A 22,845-nucleotide genomic window follows, 5' to 3' on the forward strand; every position below is an offset into this window, starting at 1 on the left:
CTCTGGATCCGCCACTGGCGAGTGCCTTGCAAGAAGCAAGTTCTGTTTTCCCTCAGACGTAGCCGTGATTTTTCGGGATCAATGTTTCTTATTTATTTGTCTTTTGTTCATTGGTTGCCCTTCTGTATTCTGTTAGTGTTGCATTCCTTTTTCAACTGGTAGTCTAGTAATTTTGTTATGAACTTGATCATGAGTTAAAAAAAAAAAAACAACAGCCACAGACTTAACTATGTAAATTCCATTTTTTGTTTTATCATGCACATTGGTCTTTTGATGTTGTCCCTATAAACTTAGGGACGACATCAAAAGATCGATGTAGGATAAAAAACTTAAATCGAATAGTTTGGGGGTGGGGGGGTCAACATTGCTGCAAGTTTTGTTAATCTAAAATCGATTTTATATATATCCATATAGGTAAATCAATTTTTCCCAAATTAAGTTAAGAAGGGGGGTAGGGGGGTCAGCGAAAAAACTATGTGAATTAAGTTTTTTATCCTACATTGAACTTTTGATGTCGTCCCTTAAGTCTTGCACTGAATTTATACATTTTGCTTTGAGATCAAAATATTGTCAAGAAATTATTAAAACAAAACTTGCATTTTCAGATTAAGAAATGGTCTTCGGAACACTCAGAAAGCATGATTTTGCATCATTTGTTCTATAGATTCTTTTGCCTTCAGTGGCTTCAAAACCCTTATAAAAATTTTTAGCCCCGCTCCGCTCGGCGAAATATGTTGCCAATACTTTTAAAAGAGGCTAGTTACAACCAAACTGTAATACTGTATGTATGCAATACATGTATATGCAGTTGGGAATATAAAAGATTCATTTCTGCAGAGGATGATGATTAATTCTGATTAAATGGTACATAATGACTTGACTAAACATGTATTATTTAAAATAAACAAATCATTTAAAAATTGTATAGTTTTCGAATATCATAAATGAGGGGGGGATAGGACCTTTATCGGGACTCCGGGATCAGGTGTTTTTAAGCTCGGGATTTCGGGATTGACCTTTCGGGATTCGGGAATTCTTTTTTTTTTTTGGATTTCGGTACGTCGGGATATACTTTATTTAAATTCGGGACCTCGGTATTTCGTGTTTTCAAGCCCGGGATTTCGGGATCAGGACCCCTCCTATCCCCCCTCATAAATATAGTTGTGAAAATGAATAATCAGTCCCTTGCTTTAATGAAAATGAAAAATCTTGCTTCAATAGTGCAGAAAATGAATAATCTGTCCTCTTAGTTTACCGTCAAAAATAAATAACCGATCAAAAACAATTGGCAGTTGGCAGATATGTGTACACAAAAATATCAGGTGAGCGACACATGCTCTTTGGAGCCTCTTAGTTCTCGATCGTTACCTCACTGATCAAACTTACCAATCGTTTGCTCTCTCGGGCCATCACCAAAGGTGCATTTAATCGAAGAGTGATTACCACTGGTCTTGTTTCCAGGGTGTTGGAGTCATATTGCGTATGGCTGCTTATTTTTTCAATGCTTTTCATAACTCAATTATTGAATATCTATGCACATACTATTTTTTTCCATTTCTTGCTTTAATCGTAGATCAGACTTTAGCTTTTCTCTTAATAATTGTTTCACATTTGATATGCCAGCAGTGCTCATTTCTGAAGTCTAGATTGGAACATGTATAGTTGTTAACATCCTCATCCTTTGTTCTGTCTCACTTGGCAATTATGCTTCTCCTTATTTTTATATTGTATTGGCCATGATTATATTCCTGGAAAACAATCTTTCTATATCAAACTTTCACATTCAGTTAAGTTTAAGATTCTGTATTTATCGATGGTTGGTAAATTGGATATTGTCTTAGGATTAGGCAAATACGGTAGCATCAACAGATTTCAAAACAAGATGCAAAAGTTTGAAACTTTCACAAGTCCAATGTAATTAAAATATTGATCTCTGATTACGTTATAATAATCTACAGGAGCACTGCCACAAGAGTTCACCTTCTATTTATTTCCGAATTAATGTTGCAATATTTTTCTATGTTGTGTTTGGCATATTATTAATTGTCTTTTTGTATATTTTTAACCATGGTTTTGTCTTTTCTTCTTAACTTGTGTGTTATAATCCATAAGGCCCTTAGGTATCTTCTTTCTTTTTATGGGCCATCATTCTTTTTTTTAATTTCTGAATTTACAGTAATTAAGTGAATTTTCTTTATCCAAAGACCATAACTCTGTGCTCAAAATCATCATACCAGAACAAAATTCAAACTTGATCTGTAACTTGTCATGATTAAACTATATACTAACAGAGACATATAATACTGTATTATATGTCTCTGATACTAATTACCAAATCAATATATTTAAGAATGGCAAACAAACCTACCACTAAATGCTTCAAACAATTTACCAATGAAAAGTTAAAAAAAAATACAAAATGTCATGTTAAAAAGTGAGTTATTTCCCTATGAACAGAAATCTACCAAATAATAAGTATTTCATCACAAATTTAATCCTAGGGAAAGGGCGTTAACCAAATATCAAATCAATATCTTCAACCACGAAGAAAAGTCTGGAAAACTGATTTGCCGGACTGACAAACGGACAAAGTGCAAACCTGAAGTCCCATTTGACTTTGTCGGTAGGGGACTAATAAAAGATGTGGGCCAAGATGCAATTAAGAGAGCAACCCAACACAGCTCAACAGATGACAAAGTAAAAAGTAGAAACATAATATAATCTTTAAAGAACTTGTTCACAATTAGTTAAGCTCGAAACTTATCCGGAGTTTTATCCACTCTCATAATAGAAAGTAGTTTCTTGCTGTGTATCAGTAAAAACTAAACACTCATCGTTTTTATTTGGACTTGTATGTAATGTGTTGTAGACAGTTTCCTTTTTTATCTTCTTTATTTCCAATTTGTTCCTTTTATATGTTCAAATCATTGTTTGAGTATTACTCTTTCTAAGATCATTTGTGTAAAACATGTCAAATTTGGTAGGTCGTTATGTATTTGTGACATATCCGCATATTTGTAGAATGTATGACCCTTTATGTTTATATGATGAGTGTTGCAAAATTGAAATAGAAATTAGAGGTCCTTAAAAGGGATATGTTCAACTTATTTAAATATCTTTTGCTGGAAATTGTCCAAGTTTTGGCTATTTAAAAGACTGTGAAATTCATCATGCTCAACTGAAATTAGTAGAAACTTCAGCAAATATAAAAAAAAATCCTTCCACCTTCTCAAATGCTGAACTTTATGATGCCAATCCTGTGTTCTCCCCAAATATGCATATGGCATCATGGTAAAACAGGAAAATTTCAAATACCATCTTGTTTCTTAAAACTATAGCTTCACATCCATAACAAAACCTGGAACAAATTCAATTCTGATAGTCTCACATTACCATGATGTGAAAACACTGTCGCCATGCCACTGAATTAGCATACATATGTCTTACACTAGTTAGCATTTTATGAGACAATGGCCAAGAAAACTTTCCATGTTTGTAAGGATTATAAACAAACACTAATTCTAAAACCATAGCAAGCGTGCACACGCTAAAATGTCTCGACTTGAATTACCATAAAAGCAGCCCCACTAACCCAGCCTGCTTTGTTCCATTATCGTTGACGTAATTTTTTTTCTTCAAACAAGAATGTGTCACAAGTACATGGATTTCCCAACCATACAATCATTTTCTATGTTCAGTGGACCGTGACAATTAGGTAAAATCTTTAATTTGGCAGTAAACTTAGAAAGATCATAAAGTCTCTCATAACTCTTTTGAGAGTGGCTCTCGAATGTTTTTAAGATTGTTTTGTACTTTTAATTAAAACATGTTGTATATATTGTATTCATGTTTGTATTGTACATGTAGAGAGGTGAGACTATAATAAAATATTTGATTTTGATTTTTTTGATTTTTATCATAAGGAACACATGTGTACTAAGTTACAAGTTGATTGAATTCAACTTCATCAAAAACTACCTCGACCATAAACTTTAACCTGAAGCAGGACGGACAGACAGACCAGAAAACATAATGCCCATAAATGGGGCATAAAAATAGTAAGACTTGTTACATACCTGCCAACTTTTGAAAGTTCCCATGCAGGTTTTTAGTGCGCGACAACAATTTTAAAGGTTACAATTTTTAGCTAAGTATTTTGCGCGATATGGATTGTCTAGAAAAAGTGTCATATTTGTATGATGAGCTTACATGCCTTTTTTCTTAAGTCTGTTTGCATGATTCTAGTTATTAAATCAGTAGAAAAGATGAACATGTAGCTAGCAGACCAGGATTTATTTTCTTGTTTAAGGATATTAAATGCTTATTGAAATTTCCAATTTTGAATTATTCACAAAGATGGACCTTTAACAGGTTCAGGAACAATACTCCAAATGAGGGGAAACCCTCATTGGAAGAACATTACAACCCACTGTAAAAATGACCACCTTTATATTCATATTATTTGAAGAAACTTTTCCCCAAGAACTATGCATCTAATAAGTGTTAAATGGTCAAAACATGTCAAAAGAATTTTGTGATGTTTCTAACCTGATATCTTCTTTATTTATTTGACCCCTCATTTAGAAAAGTTGTTTCAAATATAATGAATTTTCCCACTTTTGAGTTGAAAATCTTAAAAAAAAGAGATTTTTTTTTCAACAGTAAAATGACCCCTTGTTTTAAGGACAGTCCCTCATTTAAGGGACACCACTCATAATAGAGGGGGGTCCCAACCTGTTTGTTGGTCTTTGTGAAAAAAGGAAAGTACAAAAACTTGTGCTTTAAATGATTTAATTGAATATAAAAATAACATATGTTACAACAAGTATTATGTCAAAAAGAAGTAGGTCCGGTAAGGGCCGATTTTGGCCTCAAATTTTAGGTTCGTCTAATGAAATATTTTGGACACTTTTAAAACACTTAAGTGTCTATTTCAATTGATTCAATTAGTTAATGTGAAAGATTTTAACTGATTAAGTCATTAAAAACGCTCTGATTCAAGCTTAAATATGAAAAATCTATCAAATATGCAAAAATTCAGCACTTTTCAGATGGTTTTTGTCAAAAATTAAAGTGGCCACATCCGTGTTTATCCTCAACCTTTATATCTGTTATGTATTATCATCAAATACAACTTACATTTCAAAATAATGAATGAACACGAATGCGGCCACTTTCATTTAAGACGGAAACTGTCCAAAATATAACTATAAAAATGCTAAAATTGTGAAGATTTCAGTAATTTAGCATGACTTAATGATGTTAGTACCCGATATATATGTGCATTGTATTGTAAAAAAAACAGCCCATATTTGTGTAGCAGAAGCATTCTACTTTCCAATAAATAGCCAAAAGATTACATTTTCACAATTTTGTAAAACTGCTATATTTTGGGGCCAAAAAGGGGTCTTACTGAACCAGGTGCTCCACAGGGCGCAGCTTTATACGACTGCAGAGGTCGAACCCTGAACAGTTGGGGCAAATATGGACACAACATTCAAGCTTGATACAGCTCTGAATTTGGATTGTGATCAAATTTTTTACATAATATGAGTTTCTGACACAAAACAAATGTCAAGATCTTACAAATCTATTATGCAATATTGTGCAATTACAGATTTCTTCTTCAAACTTTTCAAAAATTTGGAATTAGAGAAATTTGGGGAAAAAGATTGGAAACTTCTACCATCCCAACTATTGGGACCATAACCCCCAAAATCAATCCCAACCTTCCTTTAGTGGAATTGGACCTTTTGGTAAAAATTTAGAGATCCATACACTAAATCTAAAAGTAATTGTCCAGAAAACCTAGTTTTTCCCCTTTTTTGCCCCTAATTCCCCTTTTTTAGACCCTAATTCCAAAACATTTAGAGCCATAACCCCCAAAAGTCATAACTAACCATCCCTTCATGGTATGGAAACTTGTTGTATAATTTCAGAGAGATTCATACACTTAAACACAAGTTATTGTTTGAAAACTATAAAAATGCTTATTTTGGGCCCCTAATCCCTAAACTATTGGGACCATAACCCCCAAAATCAATCCCAACCTTCCTTTAGTGGAATTGAACCTTCTGGTAAAAATTTATAGAGATCCATACACTATATCTAAAGTAATTGTCCAGAAAACCTTGTTTTCCCCCCTAATTCCCCTTTTTAAACCCCAATTCCAAAACATTTTGAGCCATAACCCCCCAAAGTCATTACTAACCATCCCTTCATGGTATGGAAACTTGTATAATTTCAGAGAGATTCATACACTTAAACACAAGTTATTGTTTTAAAACTACAAAATTGCTTATTTTGGGCCCCCTTTTTAGCCCCTAATTCCTAAACTATTGGGACCATAACCCCCAAAATCAATCCCAACCTTCCTTTAGTGGTATTAAACCTTCCGCTTAAAATTTATAGAGATCCATTCATTAAATCTTAAGTTATTGTCTGGAAACTAAAGGTGTCTTCAGACGATGCAGACGACAATATACCATTAGGGAGCTACCATTTGATTTTTATGGGGGGGGGCTAGGATGAAAAATTTTGTCCTGCATTTTTTTTTTAGCTGTAATCTCTGTCCTGCCTTTTTATTTTTCCCTCTGTTCGATCCTGATTTTTTTTTTTTAGTTTATCCTGACTTTTTATTACCTAAATTGTAGTCCTGACTTTTTTTTTTTGCAAGTGTCTCATCCTGCCTTTTTTTTTTTACTCAAAACTCCTGTCCTGCCTATTTTTTTCAAATTTCATCCTAGCCCCCCCATAAAAATCAAATGGTAGCTCCCTTATATGACGCAATTTTTTTTTTTTTAAAACTACTATTTATTATCTTTATGGTAGTACTGCATCATTGAATTTTGTCAATCAGCCATGCTTTTATCCTTAAGCTGTGTAAGAACCTCCTTGCAGATGTCTGATGAAAATTCACCTGCCATGTTCAAGATTTTACAACTAGATGAAAACAACACAAGTTCAAAATCTAGCGTGTTAGAATAATCTTCAGAGAAATCGTTTTTAATTGGCTTATTAATTTGATGAGAAACATTGAATTTGATTGGCTGAACACGAGTGCCTTACCTTGGGAACAAAATATGGAACAATCATACTTTTGTGATGATTTTCACAAATTCGTGTTTTAGAGGTTTTTTAATGATAACTTTAATATTAATATTTTTTAATAACTGCAAGGACGTATTATAAAACATCCTTGATAAGAGTAAAGTGAATGAACACAGGGCGAACGTACTATATGGGCGAAAGAACTCAGGACAAACAGACCAAGGGCGAACATGTAAGCAGGGCGAGTCAACCGATACCAAATTCAGGCATGTGTAATACAAATATATACATTAAAAACATCTGGTAACAAGTAAACAAATAACGTTCATTTAGATGAGATGAAATCTAATAATTTACATAAATAAAAGGGTACATATTTACGATAGTGATTGTTTTTCAATCCTAATTTACAAATTAAATGATTCAGATGCTTAATCATGTGTACAAATCGGTGTCAAAAAACGAAAGTTGTTATGAAATTGTAATACACAGAAACAGACACGGCATACGGATGTGGTAACAGTTCAATGATTTTACAGCCAGCACCATAGGCCTTCAGAAGACTTGAAATCTTCTCCCACCAAAAAGCAACCTAATATCTGAAGGCATTTACAATAAAAGTCTGTATAATGGTTTGTTGCAGAATGAAGGACAAGGGTAAAACTATATGACCCTGACAACTTTATTGCGGGGCAATAAAAATCATTAAACACAGTTTTAAAGTTAAGTCATGAATTTTATTACTGCTTCACTAACAACAGGTAGAATGAACATGATTATTTACACTAATGTAAGATGATAATAAAAATTGTTCATTTGGATCTGGGTTGTTCTTACATAAAAACATAAAATTATCACATATATAATACATCAGATCGGTTAAGTACTGCTCTTGGCCTACATCGCAAGTTCTGATAAAGATTAAGTCCATAGAAAAAACTGGTGATTCAATTATCTGCAGAGGGACTTCGACTTCTGTCATTCTTTCTTGGTGATCGTGAGGCTGAGCGACTATATGAACGAGATCTAAATTGAGAAAAGAATACAAGTTCATTTTCTATAAATGTCTTTCTCATGTACATGGTTTATGGTGTAAATTCAATTTTCATTTTGTTTGCAAGTTGAGTTTGTTCACAATTTGTGAAAGTAAATTAAGTGGTGATTATTGTAGAAGAAAGAACAGTAAACAGTTGATATAATATCTTTGTGTTTGGGAAGTATTTACCAGTTATCTCTTAATGTCTGTTGACTTGTGGGATTCAAATTTGAATTTGTTTAATCAGTTGATGCGAGTTTTTTGTCATCAGAATCAAAGAAAGGTTCACAATAAAAATAAAACAAAAGTTTAAATGAAACAAGTTATGCAACTATTTGGTGTAAATACCTAGGGGATCAAGCTCAGCTTTTTTGGAATTACATTTCCTATCTATAATTTTTATATTATCAGGGTAAAGTTACTCACCTCTCCCTATCCCTATCACCACTTCCTTTTCTGTCATGTGACCTTGACCTTGATCGACTTTTAGAATGACTGTATGATTTCCTATTAACAAAATAAATATCTTGTAACTATAATTAAGTTAACAATGTTTCTGTTGACATTTTTATTTCTACCAACTTTTGCTTTACCAATAATCATTAAAAAGACAAGGATCGATGTACAAAAGTGGTGTTTTCCCTTTGTCTTTTTTGCCTCTAATCAGCAAATTCAGAAGACATTCTACAATGTTGGTAGTAGAATAATGTAAATATCTGACAAGCATGACAAGTTTTGATCAAATATGAAATATCCAAAATATATGATTATCAATATCAGTATGGTTTGAATACCTTTAGAAGAAAAGATGCATCAGTTTTTCTGAGTTTTAATGAAAATTCATAAACTCCAGTCATTGTTACCTCAATGTGATGAATCCTATAGAAATCCATGGCTTACTTATTACTTGATGATAAAGTTTGCTACTTCAGATGTGATTGTGTTTAAATAAAAACATCTGACAATCTAGTTGATCATAGACATGTTACTTCATAATCAAGTTTGAACAAAACAGTTTAGGTTTTGTCTAATTATATTTACAGACACAATTAAAATATAATCAATGATATCTTACCTTCCACGACTTCTGCTCCTGGATCTCCTGAAATAAAAAAAAAAAAATCACTTAAAAACAAAGAAATTAAAAGGATAATTGAATTCTTAAAATTTGCAGCGTGTCTAAATTTACTCCCTCACTTAAAATATGTTTGCTCATATTGTTGTGTTATTGGCTGCAAAGGTTACACAACCCTGAAGTATAAATCTGGGGATCTTTATGATTTCCACAACCCTGAAGTAATCTGGGGATCTTTATGATTTCCACAACCCTGAAGTTATCTGGAGATCTTTATGATTTCCACAACCCTGAAGTAATCTGGGGATCTTTATGATTTCCACAACCCTGAAGTAATCTGGGGATCTTTATGATTTCCACAACCCTGAAGTAATCTGGGGATCTTTATGATTTCCACAACCCTGAAGTAATCTGGGGATCTTTATGATTTCCTCAACCCTGAAGTAATCTGGGGATCTTTATGATTTCCACAACCCTGAAGTAATCTGGGGATCTTTATGATTTCCACAACCCTGAAGTAATCTGGGGATCTTTATGATTTCCACAACCCTGAAGTAATCTGGGGATCTTTATGATTTCCTCTTATTCATTTCTCCAGTTTTCAAAATGTTTGGCTTTGATATATCAAACATCATGTTTAAACAAGACATTATATTTGACTTGCATGCCATGATGGCTGTTTTAGAAACTGATTTGTAATCAAGCAATCCATTCTAATTTGAGTAACTATCAAATCATTAAGATCAAGTCTCTTTAAGCACACTTTTATTAGAACCTAGACAAGTTTGAACAGAATGTTTATTTTGTAATGTATTTCAAAATAGTCACCATGCTAAACTGTTAAGATATCTATGAAGGTTGCTCTGTCCTATGTTCTTCTGATCATGTGATATGTACATGTGACTTACCTCCCCCTGCTTCTGCTCCGTGATCTTCTGTAACATAACATTATCATACAATAAATTATCTTGTTACATCTCATTCACATGGACTTACTTTTTACAATTTCTAAACAGATCAATAGCTTCATACAATAAGAATATTTTATGAATAAACTAATTATGATATAAATGCTGTGATTGTTTCATAGTGTCTATATACCAGCATGCAAGACTGCAGACAGAATATGCATAAACAGTTACAGTATCATTCTGTTTAGATTATTGTACCATTTTGTTTAATGTTTAGCTTTAACAATTATTGGTGTTTTCGGTTCCATTCAATCAAAGATTGAAAGTCAACTGTAGGATATATAAATGTGAATATTCACATTAATTATACATAGTACTTCTATATGACTTAGAATACTTATCTCTCCCTTCCTTGTAATGAACTCTTACCTTCTTTCATATGACCTCGAGCGTGATCTCCTGTAAAAGTTTTATTTCAATTTAAATCTTTGTGGTCAACAGACACACAGAGGGTAAATAGTTCAAAGAAGATTATATGTCAAGACTGATGCAAGGTTAACTCTATCAGATTATATATATTCTAAATCTATTAAAGTTCATCCGTCATTTAATTTATATGGCATAACTTCGTAATGAACTTACATTTGTCTCCCTTTCAAACAGCTACATTTTCAATTCATTTATTTCGTTAACATTATAAATTTAGAAAGTAATTTGGTTATCTATTAATTATTGTAAAATTTATGTATAGCTAACATACCTTCTATCTCTGCTGCGAGATCTGGATCTTGACCTTCGTCTGAAAGAATAAAAGTCAAATAAATTTTACACCGTTCATGCATTCACAAATGTTGTGTCAACTAAACATAGTTATAGTAAGAAGATGTTATCATGTATGAAACTTATTGTCAGTAATAAACCATAATTGCTCATGTGAAGCACCTTGATTCAATATACTTGAAATTAGTAGCTTAACCAAGAAGATTGCTACAACATAAGTTTTTACATAACAGCTGTGTAAATGTTTATAAATTTCTATTTATTTTGTATGTTTCTGAGTATAGATCTGGAGGCCCAAGAAGGTGAGTAATCATCTTTTTTTGTATATCAATTTAGGAAGTTACAATAGCTCCAGGTGAAACCAGTTAATTTATAAAAAAACACTGCTTATCAGTGATCGGGAAGGTCGTGCGCCCTGCGCCTATAGACCAGAAATGGCGCATAGAGAGACTTATGTAAGCGCCCACGTGGCGCACGATATTTTTCACTTAGTTTAGGTATGTTTAGATATCGTCAAATTGATTTCTGATCGTGTTCCGTGCCGCCATGTGTGTGTACACAACAGTGTAATGTTCCTCCAATGATAGGAGCACCTATATATTTTTGGGACGTCTCAGGTGTTTTCCTATGGAAATAATAGAACCATGTGGTGTAACTGATTACCCAAAAAACGTAATTAACCATCATTCATGATATGATTTTTTACAATCTTAAATTTGTAAAATTTGGCTAGTACAGACGAGATTTGTCTCTAATTATTATCTTTTAACTTAGCTCAGCTTGCTACTATTTCGATTGAAAAACCCCAAAGCCTTTTTATGAATATAGTTTTTGTCTCCATAAAAGGCGACTAACTGTCCTCGTCACTTTTTGGTCTTTGGCTTGTTTTGACATTTTGTAAACATGCCTTCAGCGAATTGTTGTTTTGTTTTATCAATTAATGATACTCTCTTTTGTTATTGTTGTCATCGTGATGAAGTAATAATAATACAAGAAGTGCAGAGGAAATGCCAAATACGTCCTCTAATACGGAACGCCGGGAATAAATATGGTATCGACGAAGACCCAAATTTAATGTAAAAAAAACCCATGCACATGAACAAGACAACAGAAGCAGTAGAAACATTGTAAATAAAGGAGATCTTAAATATTATCTGGTTTGGAAGAAATTATTTTACATTCTTTGTTGAATTGAAATAACAAAATCACAGACACAATATCTATAATATTATTTAAAATCATAAAGGTAAGTAGCACCATCTCTTTGCCGAGATATACACTTTTTACTTTTTTCACTGTAGTCAATTCAAATGGCCCATTCATTTGACAACATGGCCCATTATTTTTTAAAATGGCCCCTTGAATTTAATTTTGAGGGGCCCTGGGCCCATAGAGAAAAAATCCTTCCAGATCACTGGCTTATATAAAATTGTAATTTTCATTTAACAGTATCAAACCTTGGGCTTCTGCTCCTTGATCTGTGTCGTCTGCTGCCTCCTCGTCTGTCATAATCATCCCTACCACCATATCTTGACCCTCTTTCCTTTCCTCGCATCTGGTTTGGTGCTGTCAAAATCATGGTTCATTTAATAAGATCGAAGGCAATTAGAGTGAAGATTAGTTATAAACAAGTAAAGATAAGTTATAAACAATTATATATCATTTTTTAATGCTAACTATACAAAGTCATGAAAAATTCTTTACTAGAAAAAACCAGGGCATAAAAAAGTGCGAGTACCTTCACTTTGCATTCATCTGTAAATATTCTTAACTAGACAGCATAAGAATTCTGCAATGTTTTTTTTCTATAATAAGCATTTAAAGTATTAAAGTACAGAATACAAAAAAGATTTCTGAATTATTTACCACTCATACTTCATGTACTTTTCTCCAAGATGTGAAATGGTAGACCGTAGAGTGTAATTGTAATTCTTAAGTATTTTGTCTATTTTTCAGTCAACTATATTTTGTACATGCAAACATCTTTATTTAGGGTAGTTATATTAAGTTGATAATGTCCCTTCACACCTAAATGAATTACAATTTAATTTGTACATGTATATCTCAATTTGAAAAATAAAATGGATTTAAATTTTCTCTTCTCTCCTTACTATTTGCAATTGAATGCAAGTACATGTATATACTAACTTTTCACATGTACATTTTTGCATGTACACATACTAATTATGTATTAACTTTTTCTGTCCCCTCTTGCAAATTCCTTTTCACATGTACATTTTTGTATGTACACATACTAATTATGTACTTACTTTTTCTGTCCCCTCTTGCAAATTCTATCTCCAGTTCTCTTCCCATGAATCTAGTTCTGTCCAAGTTATACAAGGCATCATCTGCATCTCTGGGGTCTTCATATGTCAAGCTTGTTAAGGGTCACCATGTAGGATGTGAATTACATTTTAAAACATTTCAGTGCTTTAAAAACACCAGTTTGAAAATATATGCATATTTGTTTGATTATAAAATGAGTTTCCTACATTGTATATACATGTTTGTATAGTACATATATATATTGATTTTTTTTCTACTTTTCAAATTACATGTACTAGGAAATAATTATTTTTGAAAAAAAAAATCATTACAGACAGATCTAAATTGAACCTTCATTTCATAAGGCCAAATAAAAATATATGTGTGGTTCCAGTAACCCGACCGACCCTAGTTAAAACCCCTCGACCCTAGAACTTTTTTTTTCATTTCTGAAAAATAAATTTTCAAACGATCAAATTTTGAGGATTGTGAATTAAAATAATTAAATTCATAGATTTCTGTCATCTGAATTTCCATCACAAGTATCTGTTAATTATGGCTAAAATGCAACAATTCTTAACAGAATGCAACAAAATTAACTAAAAACGTATCATGACTGTTTATTTTACAACCAAACACATGTAAAAACGGTGGACTTCCGTTTGGGAGTGTATAATACCGGAAACAATTTCGGTAAACACACGATTTTTTTCCGGATTTTGACATTCAAAAAATAAAAAAAAAAAAAAATTGCCGACCTACCGACCCTATTTTTTAAAAGTATGTAACTGGAACCACACATATATTTTTATTTGGCCTAAGCTTTGGAATTTTTTTGCATTAGGTTAAAAAAAACAAGAGAGTGTAAATCAATTTTAATACGACTTTTTTGTGTTGTTCAAAGTATTATAACACTAATTTTCATATAAATCTATTTCATTTCAATTTTCATTTTCAATTGGGAGACATTCAAGGTTTATCAAGGTTTCCAAATCCTTTATGTTACAACTGATCATAACCAATAACCAAATAATTGAGATTACAGTTTTCTAATGTAACTTGTTCAAATTAAACCAATTAAGCAACAAAGTAGTTTTTTATGCAACACCTATTTGAGTAATTGAATGGATATTTTTCATCAGTTGTACCAATTTTACCATCTTTCTTGACTATGATGTAACTTGTCAAGAATGATTGAGTCCACTGTACTGTTCTGTACTGTATATTGGAAGACGACTTTTTACTGTACTCTTTTCCTTGTTAGCAAGTTGGCTTTATACATTTTCTGTGCCATTTAACTTGACTTTTGGACTTTCTGTACTGACTTGACTGTAATGACTTTTGAACTTTTCTGTAGGACTTGATATTTTTTAACATTCTGTATTAACTTGACTTTTAACCTTTCTGTACTCCCTTTACACTTTTTACTTTATTTCTGTAACTCTGTACTATACTTTGCCCTGTTGGCTTTTGAGTGCATATACTTTGTACTTGACTTGAAGTCTGACAAAAACAAATACAGCAATATTATTATAATTCATCTTAAAAATTTACAACAACCAAATATGAAACCAAAATGATTTTCAAACTAAAAACAAACTTCACATTCAACATTATTTTTAATATGATCATGCAATTAAATGTGTAAATGAAAATGAAAGTGAAGTGACTGAAATCTAAAACCAGATTATTCTATTTGGATTCCCTAAAAGTAAAAGTAGAGTACTAGTAGAAGTAGTGAAAACAACTTCAGCAAATAATTTGAATGTAAAGGATATTGTATATAAGCAAATCCTCTGGAACGTCTTGTAAAATAATCTTGTGGTATGTAAACATCTGTCAGGTGTCCATATTTACCGAACATTGCCCTCAAATCATCTTCCCTAAAGGAGCAGAATTAGTAGTTCAGTACATTTTGTATTAAAAATAAATACTGTAGTTGCAATATTTCCCCATAGAAAATAAGTTTTGTATGAAATCTTGTAGCTACTAAAAATATCTCACTGAAAGGCTTAAAATAATTAATATCCAGCTAAAATTCAGTCTCTGGGTAATTTTGAGGATATTGACAATAACAAATTTGTTGGTCCAACAGGATATGGTTATTTTGAAGATTTTTATAACACTAGAACTATATTAACAGATTAAATTGTTGGTCCAACTGGCTACTCATTGATCATACATGTATGAAGCTTTGACATCATTCTTACGAAATGTCCAATAGGCCTTTGATAATACAGCTTATCGCTTGAACTTTTGATGTCAACAACAATCACTTTTCCATTGTGGCGTCAGACCTTTTGTTTTATGTCAAAATTTTACGGGAACCTGTATGATATCCAGTAATGACGGACAAATAGTGATAAGTTTTAATTTCAGAAGCCTTATATATGCAGGTAGTTGAAATTTGCTTTAAAAAAATCCCATCAATTTTCACAAAAAAAGAATATATTTATTTTTTACCTATGTTGGGGAAGAGACTTTAAAACTTTTCCAAATACACATTTTGTCTGTGCTTTCAATTTGATTAATTTTTAAGGTGGTATTTTACCAGACAAATTTGCCTAAAAAATAGAAACCACATAGCTTTCATTCATATGGATTCTTACAATACTCATTATAGACTTCAGCACTAAGTCTGATCATGCCTATCATGATTTTGTGGTCTGTTTAGTATTCGCAAATTTTATCACAAAGTAGGAGTCTCTCACTGATGCATAATTATTTTTTATCAATTTTATCATCTAACTTGTCAACAAAAGGTTTCCGATATATTTTCAAGAACAGAACTTCAGAAGTGAGGAAAAAATCATATCCAAGAACAATAAGGGACTGGATCACTACACCACCAGTGCAGGTACTGAGGTAGTCTTGATAGTTTCAAGACTCACCTACTGTACACACTATACCAATGTATACAGTCCATTTAGACCACCATTCAGGATGTTTCATAACCTCAGTTTATAACCCACTGTTTTATCTAAATGTATGGCACAAAATTTTTTGCTTATTTTTGTAAAATAATTACATGCGCACCCAAAAGTGGCAAAATAATCAGCTTATTGATGGTCTTAAAATGGTAGAAGTAGAAGATCGTTCAACAAGCTTGGCCTTGAAAAAAACATCAATAATTATTTCGTCGCCATGTCTAATTTGTAAATCTTGTTTACACCCCACCATAACTGCAAAACAATTAGAATTTGAGTGTTTTGTAGAATTAACTGCTACTTGATTAATAACCTGACTGTATCTGGAACATTCCTAACATATAAAGAGGAATTCGGTGGTCTTGAATATCTAGACATTCTTCAAAACGTATTCACGCACGCTTGTGAATATTTCCTGTCGTTACTGAGCATGCGCATTATAAATCAAAAACCTGATGACCAGAAATTAAACAAAATAAACAGAGCACACATACGTACTAGTAACAACTAATTCAGCAATTTTTCCATTAGTAAAGGGGCATAACCCTAGAATGGTAATACAAGTTGTAAGCACTGAATGGTAAACATTGCTTTAATTTATCAGTTAGTAGTAAAATTGAATATTGCATTGTATAAAGCATTGGTTTTAGTTGATTCAACTACCATTCTGGACAAAGAAAGATAACTCCAAGATTTCTGAGGTATAACCTGTAAAATTCATTTTGCGGTTAAAAATGTTAACAAATTTTTCTTAATTAATGGTACTAGAACTTTGGGAAATACCAAGGATTTGTATAGTAAGGTTCTTATCAGAGAAATATATATATAGTAGTATGAGTGTATATGTCTCTGGTTTTGTAGTGTAAAAATACACAATCTCTTCATGGGGATGCCCAAGTAATCACATAAACACAAATTCTAAGCCAAAATAATCACTAATTATTTTTTAAACTAGATTATCAAATAATCATGAAATATCTGGACAAAGTCTTATCATATTATCACTGTAAAACAGCCGAGTAATCACATAATACCCCATGAGGAAGCTTTTGAAAATGGAATGTCTTATACTTTACTAAAAAAAACTCTTATACCGCTACATTGACAACAAAAAACTCTGTATTATAGATTTACCTTGTAATTCATCATAGTTTTAAAGGTGTATGTGTAAGGTTTATAATCCATGCCTATGCACACAATTAGTTAACAAACCCTGTGCAGCACAGCCTTAGTGGAGACAGTGGACTAACTTAAACAAACCAAGACTAGACAAACAATTTGGCGAACAAAGTTTGTTGGTATCTTTTACTTCTATTTATTGATTCTATTACAGTTCCTGACATTGGAAGATAAATAGCTCTAATTTTAACAGAAACTGCATTTTATCCCTTAGTTCTATTTTTAGCAATTGTGGCCATGTTTTTTTGACAAAACAGAAAATAAAACACATACCGGTACTTTATTCTAGACACCCTAAGTTCCATTCAGCTTAAGTTTGAATGGAATTGGTTCTGTGGTTTCAGAAAAGAAGATTTTTTAAAGTTGGAAAACATGATAAACAAATCGTGTAAAATTGTCCTTAAAGAGCAATAACTTTTTAAGGGGTCAATTGACAATTTTGGTCATATAAAACTTATTTGTAGATATTACTTTGCTGAACATATTTGCTGTTTACAGTTTATCTTTTTCATTAATACTATAATTCAAGATAATAACCAACAAGAATGTGTCCAAAGTACACGGATGCCCCACTCAATCATTTTCCATGTTCCATGGACCATGAAATAGGGTAAAAGTCTAATTTGGCATTACAATTAGAAGGATTATACTATAGGAAACATGTGTATTAAGTTTCGAGTTGATTTGACTTCAATTTCATCAAAAATTACCTTGACCAAAAACTTTAACCTGAAACTTCCATTTTCATTTTCTATGTTAAGTGGACCGTGAAATTGGGGTCAAAAGTCTAATTTGGCTTTAAAATTAGAAAGATCATACCATAAGCAACAATTGTACTAAGTTTCAAGTTGATAGGACTTCAGCTTCATCAAAAACTACCTTGGCCAAAAACTTTAACTTGAAACTCCCACTTTCATTTTCTATGTTCAATGGACCATGAAATTGGGGTCAAAAGTCTAGTTTGGCTTTAAAATAAGAAAGATCATATCATAAGCAACAAGTGTACTAAGTTTCAAGTTGATTGGACTTCAGCTTCATCAAAAACTACCTTGACCAAAAACTTTAACCTGAAACTCCCCCTTTCATTTTCTATGTCCAATGGACCGTGAAATTGGGGTCAAAAGTATAATTTGGCTTTAAAATTAGAAAGATCATATCATAAGCAACAAGTGTACCAAGTTATAAGTTGATTGGACTTCAGCTTCATCAAAAACTACCTTGACCAAAAACTTAACCTGAAGCAGGACGAACGAATGAACGGAGCCACAGACCAGAAAACATAATGCCCCTCTACTATCGTAGGTGGGGCATAAAAACTGCAAAATTTCCTTAAAATTACCAATTTAGTGACAGCAACCCAACAAGCGGTTATCAAATTCAGATGAAAATTTCAGGACTGATAGAACATTACCTTATGAACACTTTAACCACTGTCAGATTTGCTCTAACTGCTTTAATTTTTGAGATATCAGCCAAAAACTGCATTTTACCCCTATGATTATTTTTAGCCATGGCGGCCATGTTTTTTGAAGAAAAAGAAAAGATAACACAAACTTTATTCTTGATACCCTAAGGATCATTCAGCTTAAGTTTGGTTGGAATTGGTTCAGTAGTTTCAGAGGAGAAGATGTTTGAAATAGTTTACACCAGACGGAAGACAACGGACAATGAACGCCAAGTGATGGCTAAAGCTCACAGTTCCTTTGGAATTGTGAGCTAAAAACTATCAAGCTAGTCACATAAGTATTTTGATTGCATGAATGGTTAAATTCTTCTCCAAAGGGGAATAACTACTATTAGGAATCAACTAACAATTTTAATCATGCCAACTTATTTGCAGAACTTGCCTTGCTAATAGTTTTTGCTCATTATAGTTTAACTTAACGTGATATTGTGTCACAGATAATAGTCAAAATCGTCCAAAATTGGTGAAATATTGAAATTTAAGGACAATAACTCGTATTTGGTCAAAATGGACTGATGCCATTTTGAAGATAAATTTACATGTCTTATTTTGAGCAGCATAGCAGGCGTGATAATCGAGACTCACATTTTAAACTAAAACCAACAGCATAATTATTGCTTAGTTTGCTTCATTTGGCTGAGCAGTTTGTTCATAGTTTGGTTATTATTGAATGATAATATCTAGTGCTGTTTTGCCTCCAAGGGCACCAACTCAAGACCTACACACTGATGAACCTTTGTTGTAAGGGTACAAATCAATCTCTGTGGAGAATAATTGATGCACTAAACATACAATTCCATCTTAAATACTCAAAATCTTTACTTTAGTAACAATGATTTACCAATATCACAACAGTTGTTGGAAAGATGGTTTAAACAAGAATGTGTCCACAGTACACGGATGCCCCACTCACACTATCATTTTCTATGTTTAAAGGACTGTGAAATTGGAATAAATTCTCTAATTTGGCATTAAAATTAGAATGATCTTATCAAAGGGAACATGTATACTAAGTTTCAAGTTGATTGGACTTCTACTTTATCAAAAACTACCTTGACCAAAAACTTTAACCTGAAATTTGCACTATCATTTTCTATGTTCAGTGAACCGTAAAATTGGGGTCAAAACTCTAATTTGGCATTTAAATTAGAAAGATCATATCATAGGGCACATGTATACTAAGTTTCAAGTTGATTGGACTTCAACTTCATCAAAAACTACCTTGACCAAAAACTTTAACCTGAAATTTGCACTATCATTTTCTATGTTCAGTGAACCGTAAAATTGGGGTCAAAACTCTAATTTGGCATTTAAATTAGAAAGATCATATCATAGGGCACATGTATACTAAGTTTCAAGTTGATTGGACTTCAACTTCATCAAAAACTACCTTGACCAAAAACTTTAACCTGAAGCCAAAAACTTTAACCTGAAATTTGCACTATCATTTTCTATGTTCAGTGAACCGTAAAATTGGGGTCAAAACTCTAATTTAGCATTTAAATTAGAAAGATCATATCATAGGACACATGTATACTAAGTTTCAAGTTGATTGGACTTCAACTTCATCAAAAACTACCTTGACCAAAAACTTTAACCTGAAATTTGCACTATCATTTTCTATGTTCAGTGAAACGTAAAATTGGGGTCAAAACTCTAATTTGGCATTTAAACTAGAAAGATCATATCATAGGGCACATGTATACTAAGTTTCAAGTTGATTGGACTTCAACTTCATCAAAAACTACCTTGACCAAAAACTTTAACCTGAAATTTGCACTATCATTTTCTATGTTCAGTGAACCGTAAAATTGGGGTCAAAACTCTAATTTGGCATTTAAATTAGAAAGATCATATCATAGGGCACATGTATACTAAGTTTCAAGTTGATTGGACTTCAACTTCATCAAAAAACTACCTTGACCAAAAACTTTAACCTGAAATTTGCACTATCATTTTCTATGTTCAGTGAACCGTAAAATTGGGGTCAAAACTCTAATTTGGCATTTAAATTAGAAAGATCATATCATAGGGCACATGTATACTAAGTTTCAAGTTGATTGGACTTCAACTTCATCAAAAACTACCTTGACCAAAAACTTTAACCTGAAGCCAAAAACTTTAACCTGAAATTTGCACTATCATTTTCTATGTTCAGTGAACCGTAAAATTGGGGTCAAAACTCTAATTTGGCATTTAAATTAGAAAGATCATATCATAGGGCACATGTATACTAAGTTTCAAGTTGATTGGACTTCAACTTCATCAAAAACTACCTTGACCAAAAACTTTAACCTGAAGCCAATGAACCATGAAATGAGGACCAAAACCTAAATTTGAGGTACTTTTTAGAAATTCCCTATTATAATGACTATGTATGTAAAGTTACAAATGGATGCAACTATAACTTCATCATAAACTACCTCGACCAAAAACTTTAACCTGACATGGGACAGACGGACGAACGGACGAACGAACAGACGAACGAACAGACGGACGAACGGACGCACAGACCAGAAAACATAATGCCCCTACTACTATCGTAGACGGGGCATAAAAATAAGTTCTTTGTGATTGTCTTCTTGTAAATGGTGATTTATGCTGATGCATCTCAAAAAGAATGAACTTAATAAAAACAACTACATGTAATTATAATTTAATTTTGGATGTTACATATCTTCTGATTGGCTGACGTTATTTTGTTATCAGCCCATAGACATAATTTAGTCATGTGACCGTGATGTCATCAATGATTTTTCATGGTTTTCTACGGTTTAAAATGGAATTTAGAATTAAATTATATTCGAAATAACATAAAAAATGTGGTGCACACTGTTAAATAACCCGCTACGCGCGTTATTCAGTGTGCACCATATTTTTTATGTTATTTCTTCATAGACAGATAAAATATTACAGCCATTCCTTAAATAATCAAATATCATAATTTTTCAAACCGGCTGCTGCCATGTATAACAAAGAAGGATATTTTTTTTACTTATTTTTTTCTCACTTTTTAAATGAAAAAATTCGTAAGGGTTCCACGGAACCCAGTGTCTCGCCTACTTTTGCTGTTAATCGCAGACTCAACAAAAATGAGGAAAAACATCAATAAAAATTTCCCTCTCGATACTGTCTTTTGATTGAAAGAAGCTTCCAAGTTTGGTAAAAAAAATCCAGGATAGTTTATGAATCTTATAAATGTTTTATAGACTTTAACTGAAGACTGTATGTAATGTTAACTGGAAGAAAAACTAAGTCCATTTATAAGTAAAATATGGAAAAAGTGATTTTTTTTTTTACAAAATTTACTTCTGAATAATATCTTATGATCAGAAACAAGCTTTTGTCTAAGTTTGGTAGAAATCCAGGATAGCTTAAGAACATTATAAAAATTTTAAAAACTTAAACCACAGAGTGAATGTTTTGTTTCTGGCAAAAAAACTAAGTCCATTTAGAAGTAAAATACGGAAAAATGGAAATCTATTTTTACAAAATTTTATTCTTGATACTATCTTATGATCATAAACAAGCTTCTGTCCAAGTTTGGTACAAATCAAGGATAGTTTATGAAAGTTATTAAAATTTTAAAAACTTTAACCACAGAGTGAATGTCATGTTTCCTCACAGAAAAACTAAGTCCATTTATAATTAAAATACGGAAAAAATAGAATTTTATTTTTACAAAATTTACTTCTGGATACTTTCTTATGATCATAAACAAGCTTCTGTCCAAGTTTGGTAGAAATTCAGTAAAGTTTAAGAAAGTTATTAAAATTTCAAAAACTTTAACCACAGAGTGAATATTTGTGGACGCCGCCGACGACGACGACGCCGACGACGACGGAATGTAGGATCGCTTAGTCTCGCTTTTTCGACTAAAGTCGAAGGCTCGACAAAAAGCTGTTCATTTCTTCAAATTACTATTTAGTATCAAAATAACTCAATGTTATTATTAGGTCTATGCCTGTATTGGGTAAATGAAGCACTTGACTGGGTTGAGAAAGACAAAAGCAATAATATAATAGATTTATTTTAATATGAATGTTGTACAAAGAAAAAATAAAGGTATTAGTATCAAATAACATCATCAATCATTTTACTTTTCCCTAATTTCAACATCACAAATAGAAAAAAAATCTCACCCTTAATAAGAA

The 22,845-nt window shown here is 32.2% G+C and overlaps 1 protein-coding gene across 5 annotated transcripts; it reads right to left on the bottom strand.

The window, feature by feature from the left end:
- Positions 1-7,765: 7,765 nt before the first annotated feature.
- On the bottom strand, positions 7,766-16,496 carry LOC143071505 (serine/arginine-rich splicing factor 10-like). Of its 5 annotated transcripts, XM_076245849.1 has the most exons (10): positions 16,361-16,496; positions 14,895-15,003; positions 13,123-13,222; positions 12,310-12,418; positions 10,833-10,871; positions 10,502-10,531; positions 10,070-10,096; positions 9,162-9,188; positions 8,513-8,593; positions 7,766-8,076 (listed from the first exon to the last, which is right to left on the bottom strand). In XM_076245849.1, exons 1-10 carry the CDS (start codon positions 16,423-16,425, stop codon positions 7,998-8,000), a joined length of 666 nt encoding a protein of 221 aa, XP_076101964.1. In that variant the 5' UTR covers positions 16,426-16,496; the 3' UTR covers positions 7,766-7,997. The 5 variants fall into 5 exon arrangements, with proteins under 5 accessions (XP_076101964.1, XP_076101966.1, XP_076101965.1 ...); XM_076245851.1 differs by lacking the exon at positions 10,502-10,531; XM_076245850.1 differs by lacking the exon at positions 10,070-10,096.
- Positions 16,497-22,845: the final 6,349 nt, after the last annotated feature.

This window comes from Mytilus galloprovincialis, chromosome 4, assembly GCF_965363235.1.
Source record: "Mytilus galloprovincialis chromosome 4, xbMytGall1.hap1.1, whole genome shotgun sequence".
In the NCBI taxonomy this organism is placed as follows: Eukaryota; Metazoa; Mollusca; class Bivalvia; order Mytilida; family Mytilidae; genus Mytilus; species Mytilus galloprovincialis.

What these genes read in the sequence shown, in the direction of transcription:
- LOC143071505 (XM_076245849.1), bottom strand. Translation starts at nt 16,425, where the DNA reads ATGTCTAGATATTCAAGACCACCGAATTCCTCTTTATATGTTAGGAAT. An exon ending in TCTCGCAGCAGAGATAGAAG is followed by an intron (nt 10,532 to 10,832) that starts GTATGTTAGCTA and finishes AAACTTTTACAG; the next exon opens with GAGATCACGCTCGAGGTCAT. An exon ending in CGGAGCAGAAGCAGGGGGAG is followed by an intron (nt 9,189 to 10,069) that starts GTAAGTCACATG and finishes TTTTTATTTCAG; the next exon opens with GAGATCCAGGAGCAGAAGTC.